This window comes from Monodelphis domestica, chromosome 7 (genome assembly GCF_027887165.1).
Source record: "Monodelphis domestica isolate mMonDom1 chromosome 7, mMonDom1.pri, whole genome shotgun sequence".
Classification (NCBI taxonomy): domain Eukaryota; kingdom Metazoa; phylum Chordata; class Mammalia; order Didelphimorphia; family Didelphidae; genus Monodelphis; species Monodelphis domestica.
Genome location: NC_077233.1, coordinates 149273175 through 149296167, shown reverse-complemented (window position 1 = coordinate 149296167; position 22993 = coordinate 149273175). Strand labels below are relative to the sequence as shown.

The following is a 22993-nucleotide window of genomic DNA, read 5'->3' as shown; positions in this document are numbered from 1 at the left end:
ACTTGCTGGAGTCTTTTTGCTAGTATCCTATTTAAAATTTTTGCATCTATATTCATTAGGGAGATTGGTCTATAGTTTTCTTTCTCTGTTTTTGACCTGCCTGGTTTTGGAATCAGTACCATGTTTGTGTCGTAAAAGGAGTTTGGTAGAACTCCCTCTTTGCTTATTATGTCAAATAGTTTGTATAGTATTGGGGTCAACTGTTCTCTGAATGTTTGATAGAATTCACAGGTGAATCCATCAGGCCCTGGGGATTTTTTCTTAGGAAGTTCTTTGATGGCTTGATGGATTTCAATTTCTGATATGGGATTATTTAAGAATTCTATTTCCTCTTCTGTTAGTCTAGGCAGTTTGTATTTTTGTATATATTCATCCATTTCTCCTAAATTGGTGTATTTATTGCCATATAATTGGGCAAAGTAATTTCTAATGATTGCCTTAATTTCCTCCTCATTGGAGGTGCTGTCCCCCTTTTCATCTTTAATGCTGTGAATTTGCTTTTCTTCCTTCCTTTTTTTAATTAGATTGACCAGTACTTTGTCTATTTTGTTTGTTTTTTCAAAGTACCAGCTTCTTGTCTTATTTATTAAATCAATAGTTCTATCACTTTCGATTTTATTAATTTCTCCCTTAATTTTTAGGATTTCAAATTTGGTTTTCTGCTGGGGGTTTTTAATTTGATCGCTTTCGAGTTTTTTCAATTGCATTTCCAATTGATTGATCTCTGCTCTCCCTTGTTTGTTAATATGAGCTTTCAGGGATATGAATTTGCCTCTGATTACCGCTTTGGCTGCATCCCAAAAGGTTTGAAAGGATGTTTCGCCATTGTCATTTTCCTTGATGAAATTATTAATTGTTTCTATGATTTCTTCTTTAGCTAAACGGTTTTGGAGTATCATATTGTTTAATTTCCAATTGGTTTTAGATTTGGTTTTCCATGTACCATTGCTAATCATTATTTTTATTGCCTTGTGATCTGAGAAGGCTGCATTCATTATTTCTGCTTTTTTGCATTTGTGTGCTATGTTTCTGTGACCTAATGTATGGTCAATTTTTGTGAAAAAAATGGTTTTATTTTTGCTAGCTTTGTGTCCTCAACCAGACTGTGAGCTTCCTGAGAGTAGAGGGCCTTGTTTTCTTCTTGCAGATCCCCTGTGGATTGTGGCTCAAGGCCTAAACTCTAGTGTGCATTTATATGTGTTTGGTCAAAGACAGCAGGATGGATCATTCACTTGGCCTTTTCCTTTCTGTTGTTAATTTCCAGTTTTTTAGGTTCTCTAGGTAACCAGGTACCTGAGATGGGGACTGACTGGTTTCTGGGCTCTGTGGGTTGGGAAGGGAGGTACAGATGCAGTAGAAAACTGGAATTGGGTCTAGAGAGGCATCAGTGCCAGACCTCTATGGCAGATAATTTATAATAACTAGGAAATACAATCAAAGTTATATAATTTTTCTTCATCAAAACTGGCATAATACATAGGTCAGTGGACTCTTCAGTCAGTCCAATGACCCTGAATACAGGGGGAGACAGATTTTTATTTATTAGAAACAAATAAGACAAATTAATTAAAATAAAACAATAAGCAGGATACAAACCAGGATACAAAATTAGGCAATCTGATTTCTAAGTGGAGGGAAGAGTAGAGGCTTTCCAAGTTGGGAAGGGGGAAGAATGAGTTTCAGTCAAGTTGGGAGGAGGCAAATGGGTTTTATAAAGGACTTTCCCAGAATTGGGAGATGCTGATTAATTGCACCACCTGCATTTATGAAACAATAGATGGCTGTTGCCATCCAATTTCCCATGGATGATTTACAGAAAAATAAGATGGAATTGATGTTCTTGAGAAAGAATCCAATTGGTTTTCTTGGTTCTCACAACAAACCAACTGTCCTTCTCTGTATCTTGTCACCCCAAACTTTCACTGTCTCTCGTTACCCCAAACCTCCATGTGACTCCTCACTGAGTCGACTCTCTGCTATATTTCTAACTAAGAATCAAGGATCACTCCATTGGCCCCTCAGGCCTTCTCAGAGAAGGGAGTTGGTCACTCTTGTTTTCCCAAAATGTGGTGACAACACTGATTTTTTCTCCTTTGTCTTTTTTTCAGGACAAGCATCTACGTGTCTTTGATCCCAGAACAAAACCCACCGCTTCTCAGGTATTCACACCGGGATGACTCAGAAAGATAGAACTGGAAGGGACTTAAGGGGTCCTGGGACATCCTCATGAGATAGGGGAAGAACCTGAGACCCCAAGAGGCTGTGACTTGGCCAAGGTCACCCTAAAAGTAAGCAGGGCACATTTGCAGGCCCAGGTCCTCTGATGTCCCTGCACAGAATCCCATCACTTCAGTCAGAAGGAACTTAAATGTCTCTCTAATTTAAACCATCTTTCTGAGTTCACATCTGACCTCAAACACTTCTTGGGCAAGTCACTTAACCCCACTGGCTCCAGGCTCCCCATCTAAAAATGATTGAGAGAATGGAATGGCAAACCGCTCCAGTGTCTCTGCCAGGAAAACCCCAAGCGGGCCCATGAAGAGTCAGACACAACTGCCCAACAACAAACAGGAACTCGTTAGAAAACGTTCCCAGCCAGAGGTCGTCCGGCCTCTGCTTAAAGACCCTCAGGATGCGGAGGCCCGGCAGCCTCCACTCTTAGGTACCTCATGAGGCTGAGGAAATGTTTTTGTTACATGGAATGGTCTGCCTTGAGCCATTTTTACTCCCTGGCCGGGTTAGAATTAGGAGCGGTGGATCCTCTCTCTGCTCCCTGGCACTGGCCCAGCTGAGCGGGCTGCCGGGAAGGGCTCAGACTTCACTTCCCAGACCAGTGGGGCGGCCGAGGGGCGAGGGCTCAGGTGGAAGGGCTGGACGATGGTCAGGTGACGGGTTAGAAGCCATTTCTGGGAAGCGGGTCCTGACAAGCTGGATCCCAGGTCCAGACCTTGACCGCAGGCTGAGGCACCACCTCTGGCTTGGCTGTCCACATGGTATCATTAGCTGTTTCCTGTGGCTTGAAAAGCTAATTTAATTGCTGACTTTCTCTTGGGCTGTGCCCCTTGGCATGACCTAGGGGAGAGGGAGAACTAGGAACAAACACAAACAAATCCAAGCCATTTGTCCTCAGACCCCTCTGAATTCTTAGTCCTCCCTCTGCAGAGGCCAGCTGCTCCCATGGCCTTATTTGAGAGGAGGAAACCACAGGCCACGGAGGCTCAGTCACGTGGCCCAAGTGTCTCAGGGAGAGGCCATATTTGAACCCAGGTCAGTCAGTCAGTCAGTCAAGAAACACATTAAGCAGTTTCTGTGTGCTGGGCGCCAGAGCCTGAGCCAGTGTTCTTTCTGCCTCCCTTCCATGCCTTTGCCCTCTCCTGGAGCTTGTCCGCCAGCTCATACCTCCCAGGGATGCTTCCTCCTCCTCCGACGGCGCCTGAGTGGGGGGATTGGGGAGAAGTCAATCCCAACACATAGGTCACAGTGGGGGGCTTTGAATGTGCATGTCTGCCTGGGGGTGGCAGAATGAAGGGAGCCCAGGGGGCTGCCCCGACAGAGAGGGCCGTGTGTGGTGGGCGCCCCATCCCTGTGAGGGTCCCAGGGAGAATGGCGCAGCCCTCGGCCTGTCGGGAGAACAAGGCCTGAGGTTTAGGTCAGCCTGCAACAGACTGACGGTCACTGTGCTTTGGGGGCTTTACCTCGAGGGCGAGAGTCAGGGAGTCCAGAGACCCAGGTCCGAGGCCGGCTCCAGCCCTTAGTGTGTGACTGTGCACGTCACATCCCCTCAGTTAGACTCGGATTCTTCATCCAGATAATGGAGCTAGAAGGGTTTGCACTCACTCCCTCAGAGGGTTAGCATCAAGAAAGGCCTGTCAAACTATAAGCCCTGAGGAGGAGGCGGAGGAGAGGCCCATTCAGAGCTGAAACTTCATTTTGCCTCATTCCCCCATAGGGTCGGTGCCAGAGAGAGCCGCCTCTCTTTTCTTGGCCAGCCTCAATTTACCTCCCTCCCCCTCTCGGCGCAGCCTTTTGTTTGTCTTCTGAAGCCTTCCTGACTCCCTGGAGCCAGGCTGGCGAGCCCAGGAGCCCGGGGGGTCGGAGCAGGGTGACTGCCCCCAGAGAGCGGGCTGTGAACCAGGCGTTGGCAGGCCGCTCGAGCGGCAGAGTAGAAGCGTCCGTAGCCGCTCGGGCCGGGCCAGCCGGGCCTTCGGAGACATGAGCTGACTTTTCCAGCAGCGCTCCGACCCCATCGCCTCCCTGCCAAGAGCATTTGGCACCTCGGTAAGCCTGCCGGCCCAGGCTGGGGAGGGCGCAGGAGCCTCGGGCCCCTCTCGCCCCGAGCGAAGCCAGATTGGGAAACGTTTGCTCTCACAAAGCACGAGAAAAGGGAGGCGGCCGTCGGCCTGGAAACGGCGAATAGGCCACTGCAGAGAGCCTGAGGTCTGGCTCCGGCCCCCATTTGTTTGCCTTTGATCCTGCTGATCTGGTGATCTTGGCCAGCCCCGCATTGCACAGGTGAAGGAAGTAAGCAGAAAGGAAATGGCAGAGCCAGAGGTCGAGGTCGGGTCCTCTAAGGCCACAGCCCGGGCTCTCTTTACCGTTGTTCAGTCCTGTCCGACGCCCAGACCCTGTGCAGCGTGGCTCTCTGTGGGGCTTTCTTGGCAAGCATTCTGGAGCAGTTTGCCTTTTCCAGTGGATCCTTTTGTCAGGCCATCAGAGGTGAAGGGACTTGCCCAGGGACACATAGCCTCGAAGCATCCAAATCTGGATCAGAATCCAGGTCTTCTTGACCGCAGGCTTGGCACTCTTCACTCCCGACTCACTGAGCTGCCCACCCTTTTTACTGCATTATGGTATTTCTCATCACCAATAGATAAGTGGTCATCCAGCCCACCCCCTCCCCAGGCCTCCCTTCTCCCTTTTGGCTGGCACCCAACCTCAATCTGCCCCTTTACAACTCCCGTGCATGGCTGCCAGGCATCCTGCCTCCTGGCCAAGCCGAGGAGTTTCCATCCCTCTCCCCTAGGACGGTCCTTCACACACTTCCATAATGCTGTCCTCTTCAGACTAACCCTCTCCGATTCTTTCCATCTCTTAAGAGATCATTTCCGGTCCCTTTCTCGTCCTGGCAGGGCACCAGCCTGCTGGTGCTCTTTCTGAAATGGGCCCCACGGTGAATACACAACCCTAGATGCGATGTGAGCAGGACCAGGGGAGAAGGGGGCCTGCCCCATCCCAATTTACTTGTAACTCAGACCCTTAGATCTTTTTCATCTAAATTGCCAAGGCTTCTCTTATCCCGTCTTTGGTCTGGTGTTAAATGTAGATCCCCCGAGGAGGAGTAACACCTTCACTCCACATTGATCAAACTCATTTGACTGTGGAAACTTTTGGACTTGGAGTCTACTGACATAACTCATAATAATAACAAGTCATCTAGCGAGCTGCTTTCAGGTTTACAAGAGGGCTTTCCATAAATGGTAGTTCCAGGTCTGGGATTTTGGCACACTCTTGGAGCAGAGTTCCGGGGATGGTGGGTAGAGAGGGAAATATTTTTTGGGGGAAGACTAAGGAAAATTAAGTCTGTTTTCTTGATGAAATGATTTAGCATGTATTAAATATTTTTACATATGCATCTTTTAGTATTTTCAGTGGGGAAATAGTGTTTGCATTGATAGCTGTTCGTGGAAGCCCTATTCACATTGTACAGAACACCAGGGTTCTGTCCGCATTGATGGGGACACCTTGCCTTAGGCCATCCTTTATCAACAAACACTAAAAGGGAATGGGGATGGGGGGACTTCATGGACCAGGCCTAGAGAGACACTTTTCCCAGCTGTGGGACCCAGGACAAGTCACTTCATTCTAGAACTGATCCTAAGATGGAAAGTAAGCATTTAAAAAATAAAATAAAAATAAAAGGGAATTAACTGATGGATAGCTGAACGTGCTCCCTTCAGGGTGGAGCACAGGGTATCTGTGTAGGAGTAGGGATCTGCCAAAGACAAATCGTCCTGACTTGATTTGCTCTTCTGTCTTTCTGGCCATTGAGAGTCGGGGCAGATGGAGACTTTAGGAAGCTTTGGGCTCTGGTACACCCAGGATCTGGGAGGCCTGTTTGTGGTGATGTGGTGGGTAGTGGGGAGAGGAGGGATGGTGACCTTAGGAACCACAGGAAGAAGTAGAGGTTGAGGGGGGCACAAGGCTAGTAGACAGGGGAAGACGGGTACCCCAAAAAGGGGGAAAATAAGGCCTTTGAGGGCTGGGGCGGGGGGGGGGGGGGAGGGAGTTTCCTACCGATAGTTCTTGTGTCCTGTAAATCCATCATTAAGAACCAGTTCCTCTGGCTCACCACAGATGGGGAACTATAGCTCAAATGTCCTCAGATCACATACAGGGAAGTTGATATGTAAAAATTCACACCCTGTACTCTCTTCTCCATTTCCTCCCCTAAGTACTGCCCCCCAATTTAACCTGTAGAAAGCCTGTGCCCCATTTTGAAGCAGGACATCTCCAAGGCCACATCTTTGGCCACAGAGAATTCCATCTTGTGTCCAGTGTAGGCTTGCCTGCCCTTCTCTCAGGAGGGTTCTCTCATCTCCTGAAGTCCTCCAGAGCCCAGCCCCAGGTGGCCTTGAGGTGGTATAGAGATCCGAATGGGGAAGACCTGGGCCCAGGTCTTCCCAGGGCACTCTCTGTTTGAGGGTCACCGGGCCCTGAGAGGCCATTAGTCCAAGCCCTCCTTTTAGCAGGAGGATGAAAGGCCCAGAGAGCGGAATGTCTTGCTTGAGGCCATGTTGAGAGTGAGTATCAGAGGCAGGATTAACTGGTATAAATCAGAGCCTAGATTCGAGGGTCCTAGAATGCCCCAGTCCTGCCCCAACCAGGTTGGGTGGCACCCTCTGTGCATCTGAATTTATTTCTCTTCCTCCTCCAGCCCAGAGAAAATGGTAAGGGGCCTCCAAGCCCCCTGAGAGACAGCGGAGGGGAAGGAATTGCTGCCGACAGAGGGATTCGAGCACCTCTCTGAAGGAAGGGAAAGGGCCCGGGAATGTGGATTCATTCCTCCTACCTGACCTCTGCCTCACACCTTGTTGGGGAATGGGGAAGGACTGTGCCCGGCACTAACTTACTGGGTTCCTGTGTGTGTTGTGGGGAGAGAGGACCCAGAACCCTCCCAGAGGCCGGGAATGCTCCCCCTCCCAGCCAGCCCTGCCCCCACTTCCGGTCGTGGCATCTGGCCCACACCTGGCTTCTATTAGGGAGCGTTGGCCAGCGTCAGTGTGCGAGTGGTGCGGGGCCTGGTGTGGGGGAGAGGGGCCTCCCAGGGAGAGCGTTCTCACGAGAACCTCCCGGGGCACGCTCGCTGGCAGGGGGGCCTGCAGTGGCTTTGGGGGGAAATTCAGGGAGTCCGAAGAGAAAGTTGTACTGGTCGGGAGGTGGCTAAATCTTGGTGAGGAAGATAAGACACGTCAGTCTCTCCCCAGCCGTTTCTGGGGTGTGTGCCATTGATTGTGTTGTGTCACACATCTGCTTCTTTCCCTCCTTGGGTTAGAATAATAGACTGTCAGAATAATAGATTGACCCTTAGATCAGAGAGCCCGAATAGCGCCGGAAGGGGCTTAAAACCTAGGACGGAGACCCAGAGGTTACCTCGTCTCCTCATGTGTTTGTTTGTAAGACAAGCCACGGCTCCGAGCGCTTAGACGACTTGCCCCGTCCTACGAGCTAGAAAGGGATAAGCCCGGGCCCCTTGATGCCTTCCGGGCCGGGCCGTGCTCCACAGCCTCGCTCTAGCGCTGGGAGCCAGAAAGGATGGCCCGTCCTGCTACCAGACATCCTGTCAGGTGAGCCTGGACAAGCCATCCGAGCTCTCAGCGCCCGGCTTCGAAGACTTCCATTGGGTGGCCTGTGCCCATCTCCGTGGGTGCAGAGTTCCTTACACGGATCTCAAGGCTGATTTAAGAGCAGAAGGTTGATTCCCTTCTCCATCAGACGGGGGCTGAGAGCACCTCTGGGGGTGTCAACCCCCAGGACATCAGGGCTGGCCGCTCAGTCCTCCGCGTGGTGTCTTTGGTGCGGGCGGCATCTCAGATCCCAGGCCGACCAAGGAACCGAGGGAGGAGGGTGATCTAGTGGGGAAAGGCTGAGGCTGAGAGCATACAGGACCACGGATCAAGAGTAGAAGAGACACAGCATTGAGGTAGCACAGTGGATAGGGTGCCAGACCTAGAGACAGGAGGTCCTGGGTTCAGATGTGGCCTCAGACACTTCCTAGCTGTGTGACCCTGGGCAAGTCACTTATCCCCCATCGCCTGACTCTGACACTCTTCTGCCTCAGAAATGATACTGAGTATCGATTCTAGGACAGAAGGTAAGGGTTTAAGAAAAACAATTAGGAATAGAAGGAACCTCAGAAGCCATCAAGGCCAACCTATTCCCTCCCCACATTTTTCAGATGAGGAAACGCAAGCCCAGAGCTGGTGACTTGCCCAAGGTCACACATCTAGGAAGTGATAGAGTTGGCCCTGGAACCCTGATCTATGGGGTCCCGGGCCAGGGATCTCATGCTGTCACACCAGCATCCTAGTGCGTGGCCCCCTGGCAGTGAATGGTGGGTCTGCTTCATGCCTGCGTGGTGCCCTGGTGCCCTCCTGTCGGTGCCATTCCATCGACATCTGAGCTTTGGAGTGCTGCATCTCCAGGCTTCCCTCTGATCCCAGGGATGGAGCCCGAGGCCCTTACCCACAGAGCGGCTTTTCCTTTGAGCCCTGGTTTGCCCCACACAGGAAATGTTACTATGGAGACCTAGCGGGGGATTTGACTGATCCACAGATGGAATGCCTGCTATGCGCCCCAGAGAGCTCCAGCTGGGCTCTGGGGGCCCTGTCCGTCCTACCGGCTCCCGGGGGGTTCACTGGACAGCCCCAGGTGGTCTAGGGTGTGTGGGTGAGAGATAGAAGAAGCGGGTCATGATGGTGTGGAGCTCACTAGACTCAGTTGTGGCCTGGGGGTGTGGATGGGGAGCTCTGCTTCGGGCTGCTGCCTTACTGAATGGGGGGGGGGCAGCTCTGTAGAGACAGATTCCCAGGGGAGCGGGCTGAGCGTGGCTAGCTTCACCCATGGCTTTTGGCCGGGGTGCCATGCACAGTCTCAGAGCCTAGCTCCTGTGCCCCGAGTTCGGTCCTTATTTCCTCCTGTTCCCTCAGGAAAGGGAGCAGGAAGTTGAAGGGGAGTGAAGTTAGGCTCTTTCTCTTTTGCATTTTTTTATGAGTCAGAGAGGAATAATTTCCTTTTTAGAAAAGCTAGGTTTTGGTTTCTTCCTCTTTGTGGAAAGGCGATGGACGAGGGCCTTCACTCTGATGACGTAGGAAGGGGGGATTTTGAATGTATACCTTGGAAAGCTTGGGAGTAGATGCCTGAGCCAGCAGAATGAGAGGGACAGTCTGGAGTGGCTCTGGGGGCCCCTTTCCTCCCTTCCCAGTGCCCAGACCTGACTTCGTAGAGAGGACACGAACTCTGCCACTTACTAGATTTGTGGCTTTGCCCGACGCCCTCAAACACTCTGAGCCTCAAGTTCCTCCTCTGTGAAATGGGGATAATAGTACTACCTCTCTCACCTGTCTCGAGGGCTTGTGAGAAAAGTGCTCAGGGGAAAATAGCAGAGCCAGGGCTTAAACTCAGAAGTCAGATCTGATGCCCCTTCCATCACCTGGTGATGCTCTCCCGAAAGATCAGAGAATGCCAAAGAGGCCTCCGGATCCAGCTCGTCCAAATCCTCCATTCTTATAAATGAGGAAACCGAGACCAGAGACAGGTTAGAACTTGTCCAAGGTCACCCTATTGGCTGATTCAGGGTTTGATCTTGGGTTTTCCGACTGGATCTGGTGCTTATCCTGCTGTACCTCATAGCGGGGTCTGAGAGGAAGCCACCTCTAATAGCAGGACATTGGGCTCAAATGGGGCCCCCTAGTCAGTGGCCCTTGTAGGTGGCCACCTGTCACCCCCATGGGGAAAGCCACCATTCTTCAGCTTTCCTCTAGTCCCCCGGTGACCTCTAGGCCCCGCTTCTCTGGAGGGAGCTGGTCTGGGGGCTCGGTTCTCAGGCTTCAGCACCGACTTCCTGTGTTGGGTTAAGTCAAGGAGGAAAGGGAATGGTGAGAAAAGCCCCTTTTAATGACATGGAGCTGTTTCAGATTGTCCCTCTTGGGGGGGGGGGGGATGAGAGGGGCAGCATCTCCCACGCTGGGGTCAGGCTTAGTGGGGGTCGGGGGAAGGGGAGAGTCCTTGCAGATCATCAGCTTCCATGCTTGAAGCAGGACCGCCTGCCTTCCTTGTTCCCAAGGAGATCGTGGGAAGCACAGAGGAAGCTGGCCACAGTTTGGGGTGAGCTATTTTTGGTAACAGAGTCCACGCTCTCAGGCTCCAGGGGCCCGGGTGACTGGGAGGGATCTGTTCGCATTTCCTCCTCCTCCTCTTCTTGCCCCCCACCCCCTCAGGAGTCCCCTGCCTGGGCACAGCTCCTCTCAGGGGCTGTGCTGTGAAATCCTCTGCTGGCAGCCTGCTTTCCCTGAAGGCTCCCATTTGGCAGCCCCCTGACCCTAAAGGCGAGCGCTGCTTCTCTGCCTTCTCTGGGGACACTGCATCAGTCTGGCATCATGCCTGTCTCCACGGTTGGCCCTGGACAAAGTTGTAAAGTAGAATTTGCCCCTGGTGTCCTTTGTGTTCTCTTTTCAGACCCCTCTACCTTCTCTCCTTGGCCTCCCTCCTTTTCCTGCTCCAGGTGCCACAAGTCCTGATGCTAACCTGATCACCAGTGGACTGTGATGCCCGAGGCTTCCCACAGGCCATGTCTCCCTCTTGTGGACTCCTCCTTTTTTCTGCCCTCACCCACTTCTAATCCTTCTCAGAAACGAATTCGTCACATTTGTTGTTATTGCCGAGTTATTTCGGTTTTGATGGATCCTTTGTGAACCCATTTGGGGTTTTCTTGGCAGAGCAATTTGCCATTTCTTTCTCCAATTCATTTTACAGATGAGAAAACTGAGGCAAACAGGGTTAAGTGACTTGCCCTTGGTCACAAAGCTAATACGTGTCTGAGGCAGGATTTGAACTCAGGTTTTCCTGACTCTAGACTCCCCATTCTATCCCCCTGTACCACCTCACTGCCTTAGCTCAAATTCACAGCATCTCGAATCTAAGCCCGAAAGGCCATTGATGACTGAAAGTCATTAGGAGGGAGATTTTGGCCCTGACTGAGGAAGAACTACCCAATCATTGGTTGCTCCAAAGTAGAATGGCCTGTGCCGGAAGACAATGATTCCTTGTCACTGGTATTTGTAGAGTCGGTACAGGCTGGGCCGGATGGCACTGTAGGAGTACCATACCCAGGCCCAGCCACAATGTCTGTTCTAGTCCTGGATCTGCCACCAATTTATTCCGGGACTGAGCAAATCTACACATTTTAGGGAGAGAATAGCTCAAAGTGACTCTCCGCAGAAGGGGTTAGATGACAGAGACGCTCCCCCAGAAAGTGGCATGTAGGGTACACAGCTCCTTCTAAGAGCAAGAGGAGCATAAGGGATGGTGTTTCTTCCCCGCCCCCTCTCAAGAACACTGTCGTTTCCCCCCACTTTCTTTTTACCTTACCACTTGGTTGTCCTTGACCTGGCCACAGGCCCTCATTGGCCTCTGCCCTGCTTTCTGTCCTTTTCCAAGAACTTCGGCGGTCTCTCTGCATAGGGGATGACAGGGCTAGGCAGGAAGAGAAGATAACATTCTCCTACCCTAGCACCCAAGTTCCCCACTCTCCCTTTTCCAGGGGGAAGGGAAGGTCTGGGAGCCACACTCCTGCCACTGGGTCATATGTGGTCTGTGATTCATTCACCCCATCCCTAGTCAGGAGCCAAGGCATGGGGAGAGACGGTGGTCTGGGACCGTGCCAAGGAGAATTGGGAGCTATCTTTACATTATAACTAGAGACTCTCATGTCTTGGTTTCCCCCACCCACCCTGGGCTTTGTCTCTGAGGCCCTGTACCCCATTCATGTCTTTAGGAAGGGGTTGGGTTAAATAAGCTCCAAGCTTGGAGTCAGGAAAAATCCTTGAGTTCAGATCCTTGCTCTCTCCCTAAGCACTTAACAAATGCTTACTGATTTGAATTGGATTGACCTTGGACAAGTCATGTCACCTTACCGAGTCTTTAGTTTTTTCATCTGCAAAATGGGGCTATGATATTTGCATGACCTACCCCAAAAGATGTTCTAAGGAATGCACTTTATAAATCTTAGAACACTATAGTCCCTATAGAGATGATTAGCTTGATGGCTGCCTTTCATGGGGAAAGGCTCTCTTTTTGGCTCTCCGCTCTCTTCCCTACCTCACCCCCTGGCCTCTAGGAAGGTCCATACCATCCTGTGTTCTGGGAGAATGGGCAGGACAATGGGATTTCTGATTTCTCCCCAATTGGACTTTCTCTTTCAGAGCACTCAGGGCCATGAGAACCACAAGGACAGCCAACTAGTCTGGACCAACTCCCAGGAACATCTGCTCTCCACCGGATTAAACCAGGTATGGCTCCTCCAAGGAATGGACTGGTCATCAGGGCTCAAGCCCATTGAGTGAGGAGGGGATGCTCAGGCTAAGTCTCTAACTTCTGGAGAGGCACCCTAATGACCCAAACTTTGTAAGTCTGTGTGTTTTGGGGAGGAGAAATCCCTCTCCCTCGGTGGCCTGAGGGGGAGTCAGCAATGGCAGGGCCAGTGTGAGCTCAGAGGGGTCACTGTCTGCCCAGGGAGTGGGTGGAACCAGGCGTGCCTTGCCCCAACTGTGCCCATATAAGGCCAAAGTCACATCGCCAGGTCTCGGAGCCCCCAGGGGACCCAGCTGCCGAAATCAACAAATTCCATTTGGAATAGCTAACCCTGACCCTAGGAACCGTGGCGAGTCCCGCTCAGGACAAGGAGTCTGGGGTGATGGTTCAAGTCAAGAAGGAGGGGATGCTGTTGGAGAGAACACTGCTAGTCTGCTTTGTGCCCTTGTAGAGCAGCACTGAGCCCCCCACCCCATGCCCTGCTCCCTGGAAGGTCTTCCTTCTTCCAACCCCATTGGAGGGGATGTGGGCATCGTCACTGAGCACAGATTTCTCTTCCTGCATGTTAGACTTTGCTGACCTGGCGTGGGTCATTTGGAAGGAACAAGGAACAGGGCCTTAAGTCAAAGCACGTAACTTGGTACTGCTTATTCTCTTGTTGTAGATGCGGGAGCATGAAGTAAAGCTGTGGGACACTCGATGCTTCGCCAGCGCCCTCACCTCCTTCACCCTCCACACTTCCCCCGGGTAGGAGCCTCTGTGTTCCCTGGAATGTGTGTCTGAGTGTGCTTAGGATATGTGATGGAGACATCTTCCTGGTAATCCTTGGTGGAGAGGGCCAGAGAGAACGCTGGGGGCCTGGGTCCTCAGTATTTAGCAGAAATACCAGTGGCTTCCAGTCTCCAGGGTCCTGAAGTGGGGGTCTCAGGTGGGGATATGGCTTTGAAGCTTTGTCCTGGGGCTTCAGGACGGGGTAGCCCAGGACCTCTGGCTTAGCTTGGGGTGCTGCTGGGTTGCATCTGTCCCAGGTAGTGGTGTAGGGCAGCTGGTTTTGTGCTTTGCAAATCTAGGGATGCCTGGGTGACTTTGAGCACCTTGATGGAGTCCGTTAACTTTTTTGGACCTTAATTTCAAACGAAGGGGTTAGACTAGATGAACTTTACAATCCCTTCCAGCCTTATATTGAACATCCCAGGATACTTAGAATATGACCCTCCACCAACCCTCGGGCCTCAGTTTCTCTGCTGGGTCTGAGTGAATCAGTCAAATCTTATTGACAACACGAAGTGCTGTGAAGGTTATCCATGGCTTTTGCCTTCTAGGAGGGTATACAAGTGTAGTCTCTTAGGAGGAAGCTGGATAACGATGAAGAACAAAATTGTGTGATCCTGACTAATTTGTGGAAGTTAGGAAAGATCATCACCACCTGGCAAGATCAAGGGCAGCTTCCTAGGAAAGGGAGATTGGAAGAGAACATTGAAGAAGGGGTAAGAATTCATTAGGCAGAATTCAGAACAACAAATACAGGCTGGAAGAACCGAAAATGACCCCCTGAAGGAGAGGGAGCCCAAGGCAAGCTTTGGGGCAATGAGTAAGTAGCATTAGGAGAAAAGAGAAGAGGGGGACAGGCGAGTGAGAGAGATGCTAATAAGGGAGAGGAAACTGGGTAAGCAAAGGCAAAAGGCGTAGAAACTAGCACCATGTTTGTGGGGAGAGGTTGGGACTGACAAGACACTCCTTAATAAAGCCTCCCTGGAGTGAAGCGTGCCTCTAAGGAAGTATAAGTTAATTTGGAGAAGTTGGCTGGATTCATCTTGGAGCAAGGAATGTTTAACCTGAGGCCTATGAACTTGTTTTTAATATTTTGATAAGTGCATTTCAACCTAATTGGTTTCCTTTGTTAATCTTATATATTTTATTTTATGTATTTAAAAACATTATTCAGGAAAAAAGTTCTTAAGCTTTACCAGAATGCCAAGGGTAGGGACGGAGGAGATGATGCACAAGCCGTTGAGAACTCCCGATCTGGGAAGTAGAAGTGGCTTCAAGCACAGCTGGGCGGAAGGGGAGGTAGCACCATCGCTAAAAGTCTGGCACAACTGGAGTGGAAGTCAGAGCTAAGCTAGCCTTGAGGGAGAGAACCCCACTCATCACCAGGCCTCCTTCTTTCACCATTCATAGAGCCTGGCAAAGTGTGTATGTGTGTGGGGTGGGGAGAATAGAAGAGACTTCAGTATGCAGCATTGTCCACCCCTCTGGGATCATCTCGAGAGGAGAGGTACGAGTGTGAATGTCAGCAAAGCTTTCATTGGGACCCAGGAGTCCTGGCCTACTGCTCTGTTTCCTCCTGAGCACTTCCTTTTCTACCCCAACCACTTCTAATAATAGCACTGGAGCCCATGGAGTACTGCTAGGAAGGATGTCACTGCCAGGCAGGACCTCAGGATTCTAAGTCACAGAACGTCACTGTTAGAAAGGGACCTTGGGGAGGTAACCTGGTACAAGAGAAACAGTACTGGGTTAAAATTCAGCTTCTGGTCCAGGAGGGGGAAAGGCTCTACCAATAATGGGAAGGCACTTAAGGATCACTGTGTAACTCCGGAACTCGACCATGTTCCAGGTCTGGAGTGACCCTCTTTGGCTTTGAGGGAGTCTCCAATAAGCCTTGTGTGTTAGATCCCTGCACACAGCAAGCACTTCATGTGGGCTCATTGCCTTGGATTCAGGCTGTGGAGGCCTGAGGTGGTGCCTGGTTCTGTTCATTCTGGACCCAGTGCCTGGGCCTGCTGCTCACCAGGAGCTGCATTGGCTTCCTGAATTAGTCAACACTCATTGATCACCTACTATGTGCAGAGCCCCAAGAATCCTAAGTAAAATAGAGATGTCTAATACTATTAGCTCACATTTCTTTATATTTTACAAAGTCCTTTCCTTCCAATGACTCTGTGAATAAAAGGAACACATATAAGGAGAATATGATTAGCACCCTTACTATTTTACAGATAAGGAGACTGAGGCTGGGGGGGGGGGGAGTAGCTTTTTCAGGTCAGGTGAGTAGAGGGCAGGCCTGGGATGTTATTCCAGTCCTAAGCTCCAAGTCTTCGATATCTGTCCCTTCTCCACCCCCTGATGGCTCTTTTTTCAGGTTGGGTTGACCAGGCCTAGAAAAATAACCCATTGGGCTCCACCTAGGAATTGAAATATCAGTGTTTAAGTTCTGCGGTGCCCTGCCCTCCACCCACCGTTTCCTGCCTTCTGGGCTCTGCTCCCGGCACATGTGATACTAAATGCTGTGGTTCTTCTCCCCCTCCTACCTCAACTCTTGTTTCCCTTCTCCCCCTCCCCCCCAGTTACCCCTGCCCTAGCAACAACATGGCCTGATCCCCTGGGCCTCTCCAGGGGTTAATGGTTCTAGGACCCACAGTACCACTGGACGGTGCTGATCCCATAATTACAGGGTTTAAGAATAGCCCAGCAGGCTGCCCGGGGCCAGTGAGCTCTGGAATCTCTCAAATCACTCCCAGATGGGCCGCTAGTCATCACACACCGCCCCCATCCTTCCCCATCCCCCCTTACTGCTAGGCTTTTCCCCCTTAACAAAGGCAGCCCTTTGGAAATCTAGAGGCTTATTGCAAATATCAAACAGCCCCCAACCAGGCTCCAGCTTCTATCTGAGGGAGAGCATGCCTTCTACCCCAGGCACCCAAGGCTGTCTTTGAGGTCCGAATGCTCCACCTAGGAGCATTCCTCTTTCCTGGCCCAACTAGGTCTTGGAAGTGGCCAAGCATTTCCGGCCTCTAATGGATGGTTTGCATGGCATCAGCAGCGGGCGCCGGTGGTCAAGCAGCTTGGCATTCCCTCCCTCCTCTTCCCTCCCCAGTTTCCTTCCCTTCCTTATTTTTAAAAAATCTCCTACTTTGTTTTGATAGAACAGTATGTGCTCTTACAAAAGCTTGTGGGGGTAGGACTAGGGGTTGGGCTATCTTTGGGGTCCTGAGCCTTCTCCCAGCTTCTCCTTTCTCTCCTGGGGCAGTTTTTCTATTGCATCTAGCCAGCTCCCCAATTCCTATCCCTTTAGCCTATGCCTAGGGAACATGGCTGGGCCTAATATTATATTATGATTTTTTGCATTAGTCTAGCACTTTTTATTTTCCAAAGCCTTTTCCATCCACTGTCTGCCATTTTCTTTTCACTGCAGCCTTGCACAGTAGATAAGAGATTAGTACCTTATTCACATGCCTACAACTTTTCTATAGAAGTTAATTTTCTAAAGCAGTATAGTGAGTTTCTTCCCTTCTAACACCAAAGTCTTTCTTCTAGACCAGAGCTAGCTCCTTCCTATAGAGGGCTTAGAGATGGGGGTGATCTGGGCAGGAATGAGGGTCAGCTCTTGGATTCTGGCCTTAGGAAATGTCAAAGAATGTTAAATCTGGAAGGGAAAGATGGTGGAGATCACACACTCAAGGCCACTCATTTTGCAAAGAACTTGTTCATGATAGTTATATGACTTGGCCAAGATCACATAGGTGGTTGGAGTGATGGAAGCTCCTTGAACCCTCAGTCCAGGATACTTTCCACAGTATTATGGGTGTTCCCTACTCATTGGTGACTGGAAATTCTGACCACTGACTCCAGGCCAGGGATGGGGGTCAGTCATTCTTCAATTCAGGCAGCATTTCCTCTGGGGAACCCTGCTCTCCTGTGGAAATGTCAGTGCTCGTGGAGTTATGGAATCAAAGAATGTCAGGGCTAGAAGGGGTCGTCACCATCTAGTTCCCTTATTTTAGACATGATGAAGAGGAGGACCAAAAATGGGTGACTTGCCTACAGTTATACAGCTAAGTCATTGCTAATACCAAGATTAGAATGCCAGATTCCGTTCTTGGCCAGGCTCTTGTCTGAGGTGAACCTCAGGCTGAAAGCTGCTGCTTTGAGCCATGTCAGAGCCAGAGAAGTAAAGCAGGGCTGTTTAAAGACAAAATATCACACACACACACACACCCCTCAACCTATCCCTTTGTGTCACAGTTCTCTAAGACTGAGAATGGCGATCACCTGGGGAGAGGAAGACTTGGCTCATGGAGTGGTCCAGAACACCACTGTCGGGCTTTCTCCAGCTCTCTTGCTGGTTCTTCGGCCTTGAGCAAGTCATTTTCCATCTTTTGTAAAATGGGTCTATTTAATCCATGCACAGCCTGCTTCACAGAAGTGTTGCTATGGAAACAGTTTCCTCATATTTCAGCGGGGGGATGCAGCTGCAGTGAACCCCCATAGGGCCACTAGGTTTTGGTATTAACCAACTCTGGCCCCCAGGTCTTCCCTTAACTCCCAAGCCTCAGAAATGAGAATACCCTTCTTCCCCAACTCCATTTCCTAGAATGGGAAATTGGGGCCCTGAGCAGGGCTAGAACAGGCTCAGAGGTAGCTGAGAAGAGAATCTGTTCCCCCTCCACCCCACAGTGGGCTGGCCCCCTGCTAGAAGGCTAGCTTAGGACACCCTTGTGGTTTTCTAGTGCCCCAGTTTAGTGCTTCTCCACCCTTGTCCCCTCCTGTAGCCCCCTTGGAGTAAAGCTCTCCCCACTGGGGCTGTGGAACAGACTGGGCTGGCAGTGAAAATATTTACTCAGCAGCAATTTTCAGAGGAATCTGGGCTGGTGATTTAACAAAGCTGCCGGCAGGACCACAATGGCCCCTTTGACAGCTAGTCCCAGCAGGCTCCCTCCCTTTCGTGGGGGGAAGGGAGGCCTTTCTCCCTCCCCCTTCTTTAATGGAACTCAGCCTTTCAGGAAATCCCCTTGAGCCACGACCTGGGGAGGGGCTTGGCCTCCCCCACCAGCACTGCACCCTCTGTTACACAGCTGATGGATGAGCCACCTGGATGGCTCGTGCCACAAACCTTTTGACTTTGACATCAACCCTGTGAACCAGAGAACTAGCTCCAGAGGCAAGAAAAGCCTGTGGCCTTCTTCCCCTCTTGGCCTGATGAGGGCTGGGGCACAGAGACAGCCCAATATATTTAAAAGAGCTCTGGAGTCAGAAGGTCCGAGTTCAAGTGTGGATTTTGCCAATTGTTCTTTTCTATGACTTTGATTAGACCATCCCTTCTCAGAAAATCAGTTTCCTCTATCGAATCGAAGAAATAATATTACACCAGGACTGCCTGTCCAGGGATGTGCTGATAAATGTCTTAACAGCTAGCTAGAGAAAACCAAACCATACACACAACACATTTTAAAAATTTAATATGTTCTACTGCTTTCTCCATAATTTCCTAAACCTTTCACAAAGCCATAAATTAAGCCCTAATTCTATAGCTTTTGTGTGTGTGTGGGGGGGGAATGCCCACACTGAGAGTGTCACAGTTGGCAGCCAGTGGGAGCTGGTTCTCACATACCCCTGTTAGTCTGCTTCATGCTTACTTATTGAATATTTCTGATGGCTACAGAGAGCATCCAGGTCCCTAGAAGAAGCATGGGATCAGAATCCCCAGGATCGGTGACTTCAGGGTCCCATAAGGGGGATCCCTCTGTGTGAGAAAGTCACTTAACATCTCTCAACCTGTCTCTGCACCTTAAAAATGCTGCTAATAATGGCACCTCCCTCACAGAGTTGCTGGGGAGAATCATGTGAAATTAAGGGTAGAAATAATGATAGATTAGATTTTTCAGGAGCTTTACAATTTTATAAAACCCATTTGCCACCCTGAGTAGTGGGTAATATCAGATATGATTATTCTTAATCTGCAGGTAAGGAAATGGGTTCAGTGACATGACTTGTTCACAGTTAAGATTTGAATCCAAAACTTCTGATTCTAAGCCCAGTGAAGTTCTTTGTAGCAAACTAGATGCCTTCTACTTCCCAACCTCCTTTACCTCAGGGCTAAACTTCTGAAGGGCTTCTCTGATGTCTTTGGTAGAAAAGACCATGTTGGTAAAATGGAGAAATTTTTTGAAATTTGAGGTTCTCTCCATTCCCTCCCCCCCCCCTGCACCTCAATGAACCTCAAAAATATACTTTGCTAACTCTGTTCAGAAATCCCTGATTGGTCTGGACTGCCCATGATACTTGATGCTCTTTTCCCCCTCCCTATCCCAAACTGAACTCATTCTTTCTGGCTCAGCCCTCTCCAAGCAGACAGCTTTCCTGGAAGACACTCCCATTTCCTGGGTTCTTACAAAATACTGGGCATAGTCCCACTAGGAATTGCTGGGCCACCATAAGCACCAAATCCTGGTTTGATTGAGGGAGACATGGATAAGGGACTAATTTAAATAGAAACGACGTTGTTGGCCCATTCCCATGTCCAACCCCCTGCTCTGCTCTTCCCACTTTGATTTTCCCGGGTCTAATACCTAGGGTCCTATTTAGACCCCAGGGTCCTATTTAGGGTTTCTGCTATTAAGCCTTCTTCTCTTAAAAAGGGGGGGGAGTTTAAACCCCATCCCCCACCCCAGTTGAATCCTCCCTTGCCACCAAAAAACTCTTAAACAAAATCTAAACCACAAAGTGCATGCACCATTTTATACTTAGAGAACCTTGCCTCATCACTCTCATCTCTTCTCTATGCAACCAGTATTGGTAAAGTCAATTTGAGGTCATCTCTACTTCAATGTTGTTCTGATTGTCACTGTCATTTGTGTGTTTTTCTCTCTGCATCATTTTAATGCAAGTCTTCCTGTATTTCTCTGAATGCCTCAAGGATTATTTCTTACAGCCCAATTATATTGCATTACATTCAAATGCTGGAATTTCTTGTCATTCCCAGTCCACAGACACTCACTTTATTATTATTATTTTCTTACTTGGTGCCTTTTTTTTCTTGAGTTACTGCCTTTCTTTTTTCTTTAAGTCTAAAAATTTCTCTCCTGGTTGAGATACACAGAATGCATTGCTCCTAGAAGAGGAGCCACAGGTCTGGGAATTCAAGAAGATGAAATTAAGTTAGAGTTCTCAGGTGAATCCCAGAGTTTAGGGGAGTGGGCAAAGGCCCTGGAACTGATTCAGGTGGATTTATAGAACCTGGAATTGGGAGTTCTTTGGTAAAAGAAAGCAGAAAGGGAGAAGAGTAGGGGCAATGTTTGAAACATAGGGGAGATGTTGGTTTAAGGGTATGAAACCTGACCACATAAATGTAGACTCAGGAAGTCTAACCCTATCCTGGAATTGGAGTCCCTTCTTGAGCATTCCTGGCACAGGGTCATCTCGCTTCATCTCAATTCTCAGGACTGGGGCACCTGTTAACACTTTAAATGGATAGTGAATTATGTATGGCAGGAAGCCTAAAACTAAGATACGTATTATGTATGTATTTTCTGTGTATGTAGAGGGAATCAACAGGAGATAGTAAGAGAATTGCCTAGGATGTGCCCAATCACTGGGGATAAAAAAATCAAAATTAATTGACCTTGTCATTAAGGGACTTAAACTCTTTTGGAGGAGGCAACATATATGTTTGTAAGACTATCCAGAATAAACACAAAGTAATGGGTGAAAAGTCTTCATGTGATGAAGACCGGAAAAGTAGGTTGGGACCAGGTTTTTGAAGGACCATAAAAGCCAAACAGGAACTTAGATTTGATCTTAAAAGCACCTGAGAGCCATTGGAGTTTATTTAGCAAAGGAGCAACAGAGTCAGACCTGAACTATGTACAGAGTGGATTAGAGGGGTACCTAGGTAGTGGATAGAGTACCAGGCCTGGAGACAGAAGGTCCTGGGTTCAAGTGTGTGACCCAGGGCAAGTCACTTAACCCCAGTTACCTGGCCCTTACCTCTCCTCTGTCTTGGAATTGATACTTAGTATTCACTCTAAGATATAATGTATGGATTTAAAGAAAGGGATTAGAGTGGGGGCAAGTTCTGAGGCAGGTAAGTGAGTTAGGAAGCTGCTGCAGTGGTCCAAGTGAGAGGTGATAAGGCCTGAACTGGACCTGTGGGGCATGTCAGTAGAGAGGGAGGCAGATGTAAGAGATGACGTGGAGACAAACAACAGATTTGGCCATTGGTTTGATAGGTGGGGTGGGAGAGAATGAGTCTCTGACACCAAGGTTTCAATACAGGATGACCAGAAAAATGGTGATTCTCCTGACAGAAATAGGGACCTTCCAACGACAGTGGAATTTGGAGGAGAGGTATTGAGTTCTGTCTTGGACAAGTTGAGTTTGAGTGGCAGAGTAATGATGGTAGGGAGATACTGACTCCAGAACTTAATGAAAGGGACCAAGATGGCACTAGCTTGGAAAAGAAAGCATAGGGCTTGAGGTTTGGTGGGAATAGTCATATATTGGGTTTACTCCTGAGGCAAGGTCCTGGGCATGTGGCAGATGTCAGGTTAATAGAAGTGGGATGTTTTTAGCCTGGAATGGTACTGGACATTAGTGACCAGATGAGGCAATTCTTTTAATTTTTTTTTTAACCCTTATGTTCCATCTTAGATGATTCTAAGGCAGAAGAGCAGTAAAGGCTAGGCAATGGGAGTTAAGTGACTTGCCCAGGGTCACACAACTAAGAAGTGTCTGAGGGTAGATTTGAACCTAGGACCTCCCATCTCTAGGGCTGGCTCTCAATCCACTGAGCCACCCAGCTGCTTCCCAGATGAGGCAGTTCTAATGAAGAGTTACCTGGGCTCCTAAATTGCTCAGATTTAGAACCTGGAATGACTTTACAGAATATCTAATAACCCAGCTGCCACTTCTACCTCCTGTCCCATTCTATGAAAGAGGAAGCTGATACCCCTGGAGGGGATTGATTTGTCCGAGGTCACATTAATAGGGATTCAAATCCAGGTCCTCAAGCCTAAGCCAGGACTCTTTCTCCCCAGTTTATTGCCTCTTGCTTTGACAATTTTGTATTCTCTGTAAATGCTGTTTTTCTTTTCTTTTTAAGTGTTAGGAATGAATGAATGAATGAATGAATGAATGAATGAATGAATGAATGAATGAAAAAAAGCATTTTTAGGTGCTTATGTGCCAGGCACTGTGCTAAATATTTTTTATAATTCTGCCCTCTGTCTCATAGAAAAGATGGAGGAGTGTTGGGGTGAGAGTAGAGCTTTAGCCTTAAGTCAGTAAATTTGAGAACACTAGAGGTCAGGTACTGCCTGGTGGTCATGGCAGGTTAACAGACACAGAAAAGACTTTATTCCAGTGGGTTTGGGGTGCCTCTCCATAGACGTTAGGTGTGGAGTACTCCCTACCTGAAAATCGATAACAGGAGGTATTCCAAAGATCTGCTAATGGGAAATGAGTCTCCTCTCTTGTCTAGTGTTAGGTTTTCTTCCTGAAACACCAGGGGAAAATGAGGCTTGGGGCCAGGAGCACCCTAAGGGTCCTAGAGAAAAGGACATTTTCTCCTGTTGTCCAGAGTAAAAAAAAAGTTGGCATAACAGTGATGTATCCCCCCAAAGAA

General features: G+C 49.3%; 1 protein-coding gene across 3 annotated transcripts in view; it reads left to right on the top strand.

Annotated features, from left to right (window-relative positions):
• Positions 1-22993, top strand: part of CORO7 (coronin 7) — a 155328-nt gene that overhangs the window by 60565 nt on the left and 71770 nt on the right. For all 3 annotated transcript variants that reach the window (XM_056805820.1, XM_007499068.2, XM_007499069.2), the window contains exons 7-9: positions 2109-2159; positions 12480-12566; positions 13253-13335. In XM_056805820.1, coding sequence (XP_056661798.1) covers positions 2109-2159; positions 12480-12566; positions 13253-13335 — 221 coding nt within the window. The remainder of the gene's footprint in view (positions 1-2108; positions 2160-12479; positions 12567-13252; positions 13336-22993) is intronic.